The 14,074-nt window shown below is 46.9% G+C and overlaps 1 protein-coding gene across 3 annotated transcripts in view; it reads right to left on the minus strand.

Annotated features, from left to right (window-relative positions):
* BSG (basigin (Ok blood group)) overlaps positions 1-14,074 on the minus strand; it is a 56,129-nt gene that overhangs the window by 3,522 nt on the left and 38,533 nt on the right. Inside the window, exons 6-9 of one of the 3 annotated variants that reach the window (XM_068234061.1) lie at positions 7,474-7,759; positions 7,233-7,250; positions 7,052-7,076; positions 5,724-5,785 (exon numbers count right to left, since the gene is read on the minus strand). In XM_068234061.1, coding sequence (XP_068090162.1) covers positions 5,731-5,785; positions 7,052-7,076; positions 7,233-7,250; positions 7,474-7,759 — 384 coding nt within the window. In that variant the 3' untranslated portion in view covers positions 5,724-5,730. Of the gene's footprint in view, positions 1-5,723; positions 5,786-7,051; positions 7,077-7,232; positions 7,257-7,473; positions 7,760-14,074 lie in introns of all 3 variants that reach the window. The other 2 variants (XM_068234060.1, XM_068234062.1) reach the window with 2 other exon arrangements.

A 14,074-nucleotide genomic window follows, 5' to 3' on the forward strand; every position in this document is an offset into this window, starting at 1 on the left:
TTATAGAGCGCGTCCTAGTGGCTGCAGCTCTGGTGCTTTGAGTCCACCAAGAGAAAAGCACAATATAAACATTTTTTTTTTTCTTTATATCCATCTTGCATGCTGGATCAGAGTAGAGACGGGGACAATTCCTCTACAAGTTTGTAAAGTAGTTTTTGGATTAGTTACCAAAACTGCCTATATTATTCCCCATCCTAAAGTACTGGAAATGATCCTTTTCTAGATACTGCACTCAAAGTGGTATGAAACAAAATTTCATATTTGGTTTAAAACCACATAACCCCCCCCCCCCCCCCAAAACAAAACCAGGCTTCATTCTTCAAGCTTGACGTTTTAGAGCATAGACGCATGAGGGGGAGCCCGTGCACAGCCAGGTCGCACATACTCAGCGGAACCAATGCTAAAAGATACCAGAGGCGCCCATGGGAGAACAGAGAAGCCACAGAGGACAGCAAGGGAGCCCCAGATAAGTATAGATGCAGCACTATTTACTTTTCAGGTTCTTGAAAACAGAAACTTCCCTCAAGCATGACTCTCCTAAAGTAAGAGTTTCACTTACCTGGGGGTTTTCTGCTAGCCCCTTGCAGCCGTCCTGTCCCGCGCCAGTCCTCCACAATCATCCGTTCTCCCACTGCCAGCTAGTTCTGGTGTTGCCGACTGGCCACTGCGCAGTTCTGCTCGCGTTCCCATCCGCAATATTGCAGACGTGAACAAGGCTACGCGTGGCAGGGCTGTACAGGCTTAGTGGCCCATCGACTTACAAGTCGATCAAACCAAAACCATCTGGCGGCGGGAGAACGGAGGATTGTGGAGGACTGGCGCGGGACAGGATGGCTACAAGGGGCTGGCAGAAACCCCAGGTAAGTGAAACACTTTAATTTTCATTTCCGCTTAAACACGCATAGAATGCCACACTTCCCAACTCTCAGCAATTCCTGTCTCAGTCAACCTCAAGCCTGATATGCAGGGGCGCCTAAAGCCACTGGCACTAAAGGCAGCTGCTTGGAGCGGCATGAAGGGGGGGGGGGGGGGGGGCGCGCTGCTGCGGGGGGAGACTGCAGCTAATCGCCGCTATTGCAATCAGCTGCGCTTGTGTCCGATCGTACTTTGCCTCCTGTATGCACGCCCCCGCCCAGGCCCAGCAATAGACTTTTAGCCAGGAACCTCTCACTAGAGTCCCACCCACTCCACCTCCTCCTAATCCTCTGTCCTGCCCCTCTCCCTAGCAGCAGCCGCACGATTTGTTTACTGCAGCGTGTGCCATCGCCTCTAACTCCGCCCTCCGCCAGCCAGAAGTTCGGGGACCTAGGCTTGCCGCTGTCTGACCCATCCATGCTTCTCCTTTCCCCCCCTGTGTGATGAGCAGGCAGAGGTGAGGGTGAGCTGCAGGGGGGAGACCGGAATCAGCGCAGCAATGCTGATAAGTGCCGAGGAAGAGACAGGAGGACAAGGCAGCTGTGCACTGTGTGAGCCCAGAGCTGTGTATATCAGCATTTAGCATGAGAGCTTATACGATGCTGATATACACAGCTCTGAGCAGCTCATAGTGCACAGCTGCCTGTCCGGAGACTCGCACATCGCCTGCTCTTATCAGCTCTGCTGCCACTGCCAGGAGATCTTCACTCCTGATAAAAACCCTCACTGACCGTCACCTGCTGGGGGAAGGGGAAGCAATAAAAAGCAGCATACATGCTAACAGTGGGGGGAAGGTAAACATGGGCACACAAGTTAGAGCAGTGACGTAGCTATGGAGCTGTGGGCCCTGATGCAAGTTTTACATGGGTTCCCCAAGCACTCTATACATAATTTATAAGGCACACCAAAACCTGCCAATGGCTACTACAGTGTCAGAGGTGCAAGAAGCTTGCTAGTGATCACTATTATTCAAAGCATCTATAGAAGTGATTATTGCCAGCACAGGACCAACAGAGAGCTAATACTGTGATAGCGAGTGGACCCTTCAGGGCCCCTCTGGCCCAAGGGCCCCAATGCGGTCACTACCTCTGCACCCCGTTGCTATGCCTCTTAGAGCAACTATTATTATTATTATTTAGTATTTATATAGCACCAACATCTTCCGCAGTGCTGTACAGAGTATATTGTCTTGTCACTTAACTGTCTCACTGAGGAGCTCACAATCTAATCCCTACCATAGTCCTATGTCTATGTATGTATCGTAAGCTATGGCCAATTTTAGGGGGAAGCCAATTAACTTATCTGTATGTTTTTGGGATGTGGGAGGAAACCGGAGTACCCGGAGGAAACCCACACAGACACGGGGAGAACATACAAACTCCTTGCAGATGTTGACCTGGCTGGGATTCGAACCGGGGACCCAGCGCTGCAAGGCGAGAGCGCTACCCACTACGCCACCGTGCTGCCCAACTAACTAGGACTTTGCTCTGGGTGCCCATACATCTAGCCATGATAGGTAGATCAACCAAGAGACAGATTTCTCTCTGAATTAATTTGATCAGAGAGAGGTCATCTCCCATACACCACTGGCTGAATCCTGATCAATTTCATGCTGAAACTGATCAGGAATTGGTCTTGTGATGCCGCATCTGACCGTCCGACGCTATCCCCTAATGTAAATTGTGTCCCCAGGTTCCCTGTGCAGTATAGGTTACCTGGCAGTGTCTGTCTCTGCTCTGCCTCACATACATGTGCCCTACGTGGTTGCCGGTGTATATGTGGGTGTGTATGTGACATCACACAGGCACCCACATATACGCTGGTAACCAGGCGGGGCATGTGTATGTGAGGCAATGCGGAGACAGAGCCATTGGCGGACACAGACAGGTAACGTATACTGCACATTAGGATTATTTTCTGGTAAAAGCTTGCTGCATTTAGATTACCGTATATACTCGCAAGCAAGCCGACCCGCATGTAAGCCGACCCCCCCACTTTTACCCCAAAAAACAGGAAAAAATGATTGACCCTCATGTAAGCCGGGGGTAGGAAACGCTGGCCGCGTGATCCCCCCAGTATGTCCCAGTATAGCTAGTATAGTGCCCAGTATAGGTAGGTAGTGCTCAGTATAGCAAGTAAAATGCCCCAGTATAGCTAGTATAGTGCTCATTATAGCTAGTATAGTGCTCAGTATAGCTAGTATAGTGCTCATTATAGCTAGTGAAGTGCCCCAGTTTAGCTAGTATAGTGCTCAGTATAGGTAGGTAGTGCTCAGTATAGCTAGTAAAATGCCCCAGTATAGCTAGTATAGTGCTCAGTATAGCTAGTATAGTGCTCAGTATAGCTAGTATAGTGCTCAGTATAGCTAGTATAGTGCTCAGTATAGCTAGTGAAGTGCCCCAGTTTAGCTAGTATAGTGCTCAGTATAGCTAGTATAGTGCCCCCAGTATAGCTAGTATAGTGCCCCCAGTATAGCTAGTATAGTGCCCCCAGTATAGCTAGTATAGTGCCCCCAGTATAGCTAGTATAGTGCCCCCAGTATAGCTAGTATAGTGCCCCATTATAGCTAGTATAGTGCCCCCAGTATAGCTAGTATAGTGCCCCCAGTATAGCTAGTATAGTGCCCCCAGTATAGCTAGTATAGTGCCCCCAGTATAGCTAGTATAGTGCCCCCAGTATAGCTAGTATAGTGCCCCCAGTATAGCTAGTATAGTGCCCCCAGTATAGCTAGTATAGTGCCCCCAGTATAGCTAGTATAGTGCCCCATTATAGCTAGTATAGTGCCCCATTATAGCTAGTATAGTGCCCCCAGTATAGCTAGTATAGTGCCCCCAGTATAGTGCCCCCAGTATAGCTAGTATAGTGCCCCCAGTATAGCTAGTATAGTGCCCCCAGTATAGCTAGTATAGTGCCCCCAGTATAGCTAGTATAGTGCCCCCATTATAGCTAGTATAGTGCCCCATATAGCTAGCATAATGCCCCAGTATGGGTGGGTAGGTGCTGTCCCTCCCCGCTCCCCCTGCGGCCGCCGCTGCTGCTATTACCTCAGGCGGCGCCGCTTCCTCTATCCCCGTCCTCCTCCGGTAGTAACTCATTCACAGCAGCGCGCCTCTCGCTGCTGTGATGACGAGGAAACCATAGAGAGCGGCTTCCTGTAGCGTGATGCCGTTACTATGGGAACCGCTCTCTATGGTTTCCTGCGTCATCACAGCAGCGGGGGGCGCGCTGCTGTGAATGAGTTACCGGAGGAGGACGGGGATAGAGGCAGCGGCGCCGCCTAAGGTAATAGCAGCGGTGGCCGCGGGGGGAGCGGGGAGGGACAGCACCTATCCACCCACCCACCCACACATGACTCGCAAGCAAGCCGACCCCCCAACTTTTGGCCCACTTTTGGGGGGTCAAAAATTCGGCTTGCTTGCGAGTATATACGGTATTTTCTGATGAAACATTGCAGAATTATGATTATTTTCTGATGAAACATTGCTGCATTAGGATTATTTTATGGTGAAACATTGCTGCATTAGGATTATTTTATGGTGAAACATTGCTGCATTAGGATTATTTTATGGTGAAACATTGCAGCATTAATGTACCCCTGACGTCAGAATTTTTAATATGTTTTCCTCCCTGGTGCTGTGTGACTAGCAAACAGCATCATCCTCCCACCTCCAGCACTCCCTGCGGCCCCCGTTCTGACATCACATATGGGCAGGGAGGAAGTGGCAGTTCTTCCTCCCTGTGCTAGTCCTCAACTCAGCCCCCTCCACCTGCCGCTTCAGTTCCCGTTATGATCTGCTGCACACAGCACGCAGGGGAGCTGCGCTGTGTGCGGTCTTGTGGTGATTGAGGTTGGAAGGATATCCGACCTCAATAATCACAAGTCTGCACACAGCGCAGCTCTGTGGCCCCCTGTTTGCAGTGGTTCATGAGCGGAACTAGAGCGCCAGGTGGAGGGGCTGCATTATGGATGGGCAGAGGGGACGAGGAACTGCCACTTCCTCCCCGTCCATATTCGACGTTCTGCTCAGTAGAAGATTACGACTGAGCAGAATGGGGTCTACAGGGGGCACAGGAGGGGGGAGGATGGTGTTGTGTGCTCGTCGCACCGCACCAATAACGTAATCAATATTAAAAATATCGGGACCAAGGTCTGGGTCAGGGGTACTTTAAGATTATTGTCATGGGGAGGCACCACGGGTGGGGGCGGCGCCACAGGTTTTCTTGCCTGGAGTGACAAAATGGCTAGAGGCGCCCCTGCTGAGATGCCTCAAAAAATAAATCTTCATCCACATCACAAGTCTTCAATTTTATGTCAAGATATTATTGTGAACAGAGATCATAACATAACCCAATATCATCAGGTCACACCGTCACCACATCCCAAGTAGCAATACCAGTGTTGAGACAATACAGTGTTTTTTGACCTGTGAAATGAATGAAAAGTAATGCTTTGAAGACATCTCACACTTAAGTTGGACTGTAAAACAGGAACTTGCTGAAGGTTGTGAAGCATGGCAGTGTATCTGGTTAGTGACATTTTTCTAGACTGTTACAATTCTGCCACCATCTTCGCAGGGAGAAAAAAAAAACAAAAAAAAAAAAAAAACACCCAGACAGGCAGAATGTGGCAGGGAAGAGCAAAGGAGACCCTACACAGCGGTGGAATAGGAAGATCTAATTCTCCACAATGCTATTATGCAAAGTGGGGGACTGTGGTGTGAGTGCTTTACTGGTCACAACTGTGGAAGAAAAAGAGGGGAGGGGCATGGGCAGATCTTACGCCCCTGTAAGAACGAGTCATAAATTACCTGCAGCTCAACTGGAATTCCTCTGCCGCACAGTGTCATTATTTGCACCAGCATTACTTTTCCTAGAAAAACCACAAAATAGGATTAGCGGAGAGTTGGATTAGAGAGTAACCAAGTTAACGTTTCATGAAAGGGGAACTGAAGAGAGAGGTATATGGAGGCTGTCATGTTTATTTCCTTTTAGACAATACCAGTTGCCTGGCAGCCCTGCTGATCCTCTGCCTCTAATACTATTAGCCATAGCCCCTAAACAAGCATGCAGCAGATCGGGTGTTTCAGTGGTTCAGACTTATAAGTCTGATCTGACAAGACTAGCTGCATGCTTGTTTCTGGTTTTAATCAGATACTACTGCAGAGAAATAGACCAGCAGGGCTGCCAGGCAACTGGTATTGATTAAAAGGAAATAAACATGACAGCCTCCATATACCTCTCTCTTCAGTTCCCCTTTAAAGAGAATCTGAAGCAAACAAAGTGAAGCAAAAAACAAAACAGACACTCACCTAAGAGGAAGTGCTCTGGGTCCTATAGAGCCTTTCCATTCCTCATACGGTAGCCACATTCCAGCGCTGGATCCCCACTTAGTCCACGACCGATGAGGGGGAGAATACATACTTCTGCCGCTTTGGAAGCCCAAGTACATTCAAAGATGGCTACGCTGTACTGTGCATGAGCATGTGCGTGAGAATATGTGCTCATATGGAGCGGCCATCTTCGGGAGCATCAGGCTCCAGAAGATTGCGGAAGCCTCCAGCAGCAGCGGAAGTGAGCGGTCTCCTGACCCATCAGTCGGAGACTGCAAACTGGGGATCCTGTGCTGGAATGTGGGCACCGTAGGAGGAACGAGAAGGCTCTATATGACTCAAAGCCTTCCCTCTCCTTAGGTGAGTATCTGTTTTTTGTTTTTAATTCTTGCTTCAGATTCTCATTAATACAGCATAAAGTGCCACATCTTTAGAGGAAGAAAAAAAATCCCATTCATGACAAATAGTCAACTGCAAGGTTTTGGTAAGCTAGTGCAGCTATTTATCCGTCTTAGAATAAATTATCAGGCAAGGATTTTCATGTCTCCTGGCATCTTAAGTTAGTATGAACCTCTGAAGTAACCAAAATTTAATGACACCCACTCCATTTCCATTTGTAGGTCACAAGTGATGTAATCAGTAATGTGACAAATATCAAATACAGCATGTAACTCAAACATATTTTGCACAAAATTGACAGTTTTGAAGATCTTTCATAACAGGTTTGTCATAAGCAAAACATGTTCCACCTTTAGGCGCCTACTACGGAAACTGTTTAAATTTATATAACAAAGGATAGTACTTACAGAGGAGCAGATCCACCATCATCATCTACAGAAAAGAAATAAAAGGAAAATTAGAGGATACAGTGCAGAGATTGTCCATGTTCAGTATAGTGCACAAGTTCTAATTCGGCACAGATTAATAAGCCTAACTTTTGCAGAAAGTCCTACACAAAGCTGTAAGGAAATTCAAGTTCCATCTTACCATAACAATTCATATGTCCTGAAGCTCAGAAAGAGAAACAAGGATTTCACAACACTGACGCAGACAACATAACACTAGCACAATCTGCACAAACTGGATTATTAAACTGGAAAGCCACCCAACTCTACATAAAAAAGTTTTCAGAAAGTAGGAGACTGAGACAAAAAGACAAACATACATACAGTACCGCGAACATACAAAAAATATGACAAAAAGGTAAAAAGTCACCCATTTTATTTACCTTCGGGTACATCATCTGGCTTTCTCCTCTTTTCATAGATGAAAATGATGGTTACAAGAATCAGAACTTCAGCGACGATGCCAAGGAAGGGCCAGAGGGCAGCAAGACGGCTGCGTACACGTAGATTAACGACTGCACCACTTACACCCAATGAGTTTGTTCCATTGCACACATAATCAGCCTCATCGAGTTCAATCTCCAGTTGGTGGATGCGAAGCTCAGTTTTATTTCCGCTGGACTTTATGATATAACGTTCTGTTCCATTCACAATGGGCTGGGGAGCAGGCTGTCAATGCAGAGAATCATTTTTAAAGACTTATTCTTTGTATAGAAAGGACTGAACTTTTATTAAAAATACATCTGACTTTTAGGTAAAGGAAACCTGTAAGGACTTAAAAAAAAAAGTTTAAGGGCCCGTTCACACTTGCAACCTCAGAACGCCGGTGATTACCGCCAGCGTTTTGCGGGAGTGATTTTCCCGCGATTAGCGCGGAAAAATCACTGGACACTGCGGCGGTTTTGGAGTGATCGCGGAACGCTCATCGGTGGCAAACCGCTGCATGCAGCGCGGTTGCAGTTATCGCTAACCGCAACCGCGGCAGTGAGAACACTGCCACTCGCTACATTGTGTAGGGGTTCTTGCAGAACCGCTAGCGGTTTGCCGTGAGCGGGAATCGCGCGATTCCTGCTCAGGTGAGAACGGGCCCTAAGTCATCTGGGGCTTCTACCAGCCCCCTGCAGACATCTTGTGTCGAGAGAACTTGTACGGTAACACTCGTACTGCACCTGCGTGTCCCAGCGACGGGGAGCGTGGACGAGGACGCACAGTCGTTAACTTGCAAGCCGGCGTTATCAAAACTGAGCTGCAGCGGGGGACTGGAGGTAGTTTTGTCCCAGCATGGGCACAGGACATCTGCAGGGGGCACGGTAGAAGCCCAAGGTAAGCTGAACTCTTTATATTACAGGTGTATCCTTTGAGGTGGCCACACCATATTTTTTAAAGATCTTTTCAATTCAAGTCTGACCAATGTACCACACACATTTTCCTCACTTTACATTTTTTTTTATAGTCCTTACAGGTTTCCTTTAAAGGGAACCATAACAGAGAGATATGGAGGTTTCCTTCTAAAAAACAATACCAGTTGCCTGGCAGCCCTGCTGATCTCTATGGCTGCAGAAGTGGCTAAATCACACACCTGATACAAACATGCAGCTAATCCAGTCTGACTTCAGTCAGAGCACCTGATCTGCATGCTTGTTCAGGGTCTATGGCTAAAATTATTAGAGACACAGGATAAGCAGGAGAGTCAGGCAACTGGTATTATTTTAACCACTTTACCCCCACGCGTACGAATTTCTCCGTCCATTTTCCATCCTTTAACCCCCAGGGATGGAGAAATCCGTACTTTCCGCGCTCCCGCCGCTGCCCGCGCTCGCTCTAGCGTGCACTCCCGCTCGTAAACACGCCGCCGGCCGCTCGCCCGGAGATCAATGAACGGGAAAATCCATTCCCGTTCGTTGATCTAAGCCCCGCAATGATCGAGCGGCTTATCTGCTAAGCAGCATTGCGATCATTGTGGGAAAAAAAAACAAAAACTCTCAGCCTCCTAGTACTTCCTGCAAGGGACGCTTGCAGGTCGCATTAAACAAAAAGTTACTGTTGCCACCTTGTGGCCAAATAGTAAAACTACACCCTAAAACATTTTACACTAAAAATGAACTCCATACCTCTCACACTCCCCAATTTATTTTTTTGTAATTAAAAAAAATAAAAAAAATTACAATAAAAAAAAAAAAAAAAAAATAGTTACCTTAGGGACTGAACTTTTTAAATATTTATGTCAAGAGGGTATAACACTGTTACTTTATAAACTATGGGCTTGTAATTAGGGATGGACGCAAAACTGAAAAAAATGCACCTTTATTTCCAATTAAAATATTGGCGCCAAACATTGTGATAGGGACATAATGTAAACTGTTTTATAACCGGGACAAATGGGCAAATACATTTCATGGGTTTTAATTACAGTAGCATGCATTATTTGAAAACTATAAAGGCCGAAAACTGAAAAATAATTTTTTTCCCACATTTTTTTCCTATTTTCCCATTAAAACACATTTAGAATAAAAGATTCTTGGCATAATATACCACCTAAAGAAAGCCTAATTGGTGGCGAAAAAACCGATATAGTTCATTTCATTGCGATAAGTTATAGACGAATGAATGGAAGGAGCGCTGAAAGGTGAAAATTGCTCTGGTGGTCAAGGGGTAAAAACCCTCAGTTGGGAAGTGGTTAAAAGGAAAAATCCACATCCTTCTCAGCTTAGGTTCCCTTTTAAAGAAGTTATGAGGTGAGACTTTACTATGTAGCTTTACTTACCTGGGCCTTCTTACAGCCACTAGAAGCCTGCCTGTCTGGTACCTTTCAGCAAGTCCGTCTTGCTTGAAGGTCCCTCTGTCAGCCTCTCTGACCCAAAGCGCTCCTGCCCCCAGGAGCATTCTGCACTTGCGCAGTAACATTAAATATGTGCAGAAGGGTCCCGGGCAAACTGCATTCGCACAAGACACCGGCCTATCTGGTCTGAGATACTTAGAAGGCTGACAGCAGGACCCTCAAGCAGTAGGGAGTTGCTGTGAGGGACCAGACAAGCTTCTAGAGGCTGGAAGAAGTCCCAGGTAAGTAAAGCTGCAATAGCGAAGTCTCACCTCACAATTCATTTAAGCTTTGTACACAAAATTGTGACCTAAATGGATTCTAAACAGGCCCTCACGTCTCCCGCACACTGGTACCTCTCAGATTATGGAATCCATAAATGACAGCCCACTCCGACTCTACATGGGTTTATTTTAATCCCGGTTAATAGGACATTAAGCTGAACCTGAGGCTGAAAACACAATGAATATATTGGTACCGTGAGGAGTTCAGCTGGATGCTGAAGAGTGGGAGGAGTGTTTGCTCACTTCCCAACAAGTGTCACTCTGTACATGAGAGCGAGCGACCCAGCTTTATATAATACACCAAAGCCATCTTGCACCATCTCATTTCTAAATTTGCTTCTAACCCTCTAATCAATGCCCTAAATGCTCCCTTTCAAACCCTACCGTTCATCTACTATGGCAAAGCCCCCTCGAGTTGCTGACTTCAATACAAGTGGTAAACTTCTTACATGATACCATTGGCTCCCGTTTCCCTTGATGTTCAATTTTGCATACTTAAAGGACTTACGACCTGAGTCATAAAAAAAGTTAATTACCTTAGGTGAATATCAGACCTCAGGGCAGGCCATCACTGGCACCTTGCTGTTTACAGATTCTCTATTAGCATAATCCACTTATTAGCGGCCCCGACCCGGCCCAGGGTCGCCCTAGCTCACAACGCTAAGAATCACCGCTTTAAAAGTCCTCTGCCAGTGCCTGCGCAGTTCGCATAGCCAGTACTGCAGCTGCGCAGGCTTTCAGCCCTGGGAGCGGCACATCGTAGCTCCGTATACACTGTAATACGTCATGTGGGCGTCACCACATGACTGACTGACCTTCACTAGCCGCGCCCCCTCAGTCAGCACAGAATACCAGCGCTGAGCGAGGGAGGACGTTACCTAGCTACAGGATTTGTTTACTGCAGATTTGCATAAAATAACTTACTCTGCAAATCTACAGTAAACAAATCCTGTAGCTAGGTAACGTCCTCCCTCGCTCAGCGCTGATATTCTGTGCTGACTGAGGGGGCGCGGCTAGTGAAGGGCAGTCAGTCATGTGGGCGGTCATGTGGTGACGCCCACATGACGTATTACAGTGTATACGGAGCTACGATGTGCCGCTCCCAGGGCTGAAAGCCTGCGCAGCCGCAGTACTGGCTATGCGAACTGCGCAGGCACTGGCAGAGGACTTTTAAAGCGGCGATTCTTAGCGTTGTGAGCTAAGGCGACCCTGGGCCGGGTCGGGGCCGCTAATGATAAGTGGATTATGCAAATGGAGCATCTGTAAACAGCAAGGGGGCCAGTGATCGTCTGCCCTGAGGTCTGATATTCACCAAAGGTAATTAACTTTTTTTTATATGACTCAGCTCGTAAGTCCTTTAAAGAAAACCTGTAACAAAAAAACAAAAAAAAAAAACAAAAAAAAAAGCCTCCCCTCGGAAGTACTCACCTCAGGTGGGGGAAGCCTCCAGATCCTATTGAGGCTTCCCAGTCCTTGGTCCCATGGCGGCAGCAATAAAGCTCCCCGAACAGCGGGGATGAAAATATTTACCTTCCCGGCTCCAGCGCTGTATAGGCTCTCTGCTCGGAGATAGGCGTAAATAGCCCATCGATGTCGGCAGGCCTCCTGCGCAGCAGAGTTGCCCTGACAGAGATCGGCTATTTCCACCTATCTCCGTCTGGGAAGCCGCAACAGCGCCCCCGTTGAAGCCAGGAAAGGTAAATCAATCACGCTTGTCGAGGGAGGATTGCCGGACACTTCGGGGGAGCCAGCGCTGGATTGCCTGCAGCTACAGGGGTAGGGGAAGCCTCATTGGGACCATGAGGCTTCACCCTCCCGAGGTGAGTAACCCCCAGGGGACCTTTTTTTGGTTACAGGTTCTCTTTAAAGAGAAACTATTAGCAACAACATGTATAACATGTGCCCCCCACCAATACTTGCTCTACTTACACAAGATATATTGTAGTGTCCTCGTTTTCCTTCCATTTATTTTTATATTGTAAATAAAGGTGCATTCTTTTGATGGCAGGGGCCATCTTGCTTCCTCCGGATAGATTCTTCCACCCCCCCCACATCCCTCTCCTCCCCGCACTAACTATGAGCACAGCGGGGAGGATAAATGCAACAGGCACAGATTCGCCTAATAATGGATCCAAGCGCTGCCACTCCCATCTATTCTCTGCACTACTGCCCGTGGTAGTGCAGAGAGTATAGAAGGAAACTGCAGCGCCTGGAACCATTATTCCGGGAGTCTCTGTGCACCCCCTTTATTCTTCCCCAAAGTTCAGTTCGGGAAAGAGGGAGAATACTGTGGTAGGCGGCAGAAGGGCAGGAAGGGCGGGGGGGGGGGGAGGGCAGACATGCCACTGGAGGAGGGGGGCAGAGAACAGTGACAGGAGATAGCCTCTGCCCCCCCATGCGCTCTATCAGCGGCTGTGACCACCGCAGACAAGGGGTGACCAGGCGGCCAATCGCAGCACAGAGAGGTGAGTGACAGGCTTCAGCCAATCAGGCCGATTCAGCATGCCTGTCACTTTAGGAAAAACCTTAGGGAAAAAAATGAATGATTTTAAACATTTGCATTGCTGTGTTAGCAACCTTTTTTAGGTATGCTACTCCCTGAAATAGAAAATTGATTTTACATTACTCTTTAACTCTGCTGATGAAGCCCAACCGAGGTTCAGCAAAGCCTTCACTGTAGAAACTTTGCAGCCAAACAATGTATTACTTAGATGGCTGTAGCCCATTCGTCCCACATTGAGCGGCTGTAAAGTCAAACGTTAAGGCCCCTTTCACACTACAGCTCGTTTTCAGCGTTTCAACGCAACTATGATAGCTTGCGTTGACCAAGGTAAAATGAAAGTCGATAGACTTTCATTTTACCTTTCTCAATCGACGCTGCGTTTTCGATGTGTTGCGGTACAACGCACCCGGGAGCATTTTAATGTCAGGAATCTGCGTTTCCTCGGGTTAATTACTACCGTCGCTACTCAGCGTTGCACCGCAGATTCCCGAGGACACACCGCAGCCTGTTCAATGCGTGTAGGAGCTGTTCTCCTGCACGCGTTGTAATGTGAAAGAGGCCTAAGAGCTCCCTCCCTTTAAAAAAAAAGGTTTTTCCATCAACAGGGGTTGTCCCAGCAAATGCAATAATGTACAATATGGGATCACTGGTTGGCATACCCCAACTCGTGAATTGCAATTAACATATTATTTGGACTAAATTTGTGAATTCCTCTTGCTGTATCTATGTAGATCTTCTGAATTTTTTATCTCATGTTTTAAGTTTATCCTATGCATAACTGCTAAAATATATGCTACATTATTGATATGTACTGCTTACGTATTTTGTTTTTACACTGTCTGCTACATTATATGTTGCACTGTTCTGACTTGAACCACTACTAATTTTCAATAATGCCATTAAAAAAAAAAAAAAAAAAAAAAAGCCTTGCACTTCTCTCATTCTATTTACTGGCTGAATTGCAACTAAATCCATAATTGAAGCAAGCAACATTTTAAAAGGCAAAGATTAACAAACAGTATATAGAAGCAACGGGATGGACAAAATATTTTCACAAGTCAAGTGTGCGTGACTTACAGGGCTACAACTGTCTCCATGCACTCTGGGATTTACAAGGTCACTACTGAATGATTTCCCTTATTAACAGAGTCTACTTAGAAGGAAGAATAGATGCCACACTACAGTTTTAGGCATTACAGTAGAAAATATATGGTGGGGAAGGATGGTTACAGAGGCAATGACAGATAGAATAGAAATAACTGTACAGTTCAGCACCCACCTATTTTATGCAAGAGATGAGTGGGAGCTTGTGCCAGCCATTATGCTGGCACAGCCTGCTGTAGATTGCATGGGTATAGAGAAGCTTTTTAAATTAGAAC

The sequence above is a fragment of the Hyperolius riggenbachi genome, chromosome 1 (assembly GCF_040937935.1).
Source record: "Hyperolius riggenbachi isolate aHypRig1 chromosome 1, aHypRig1.pri, whole genome shotgun sequence".
Classification (NCBI taxonomy): Eukaryota; Metazoa; Chordata; class Amphibia; order Anura; family Hyperoliidae; genus Hyperolius; species Hyperolius riggenbachi.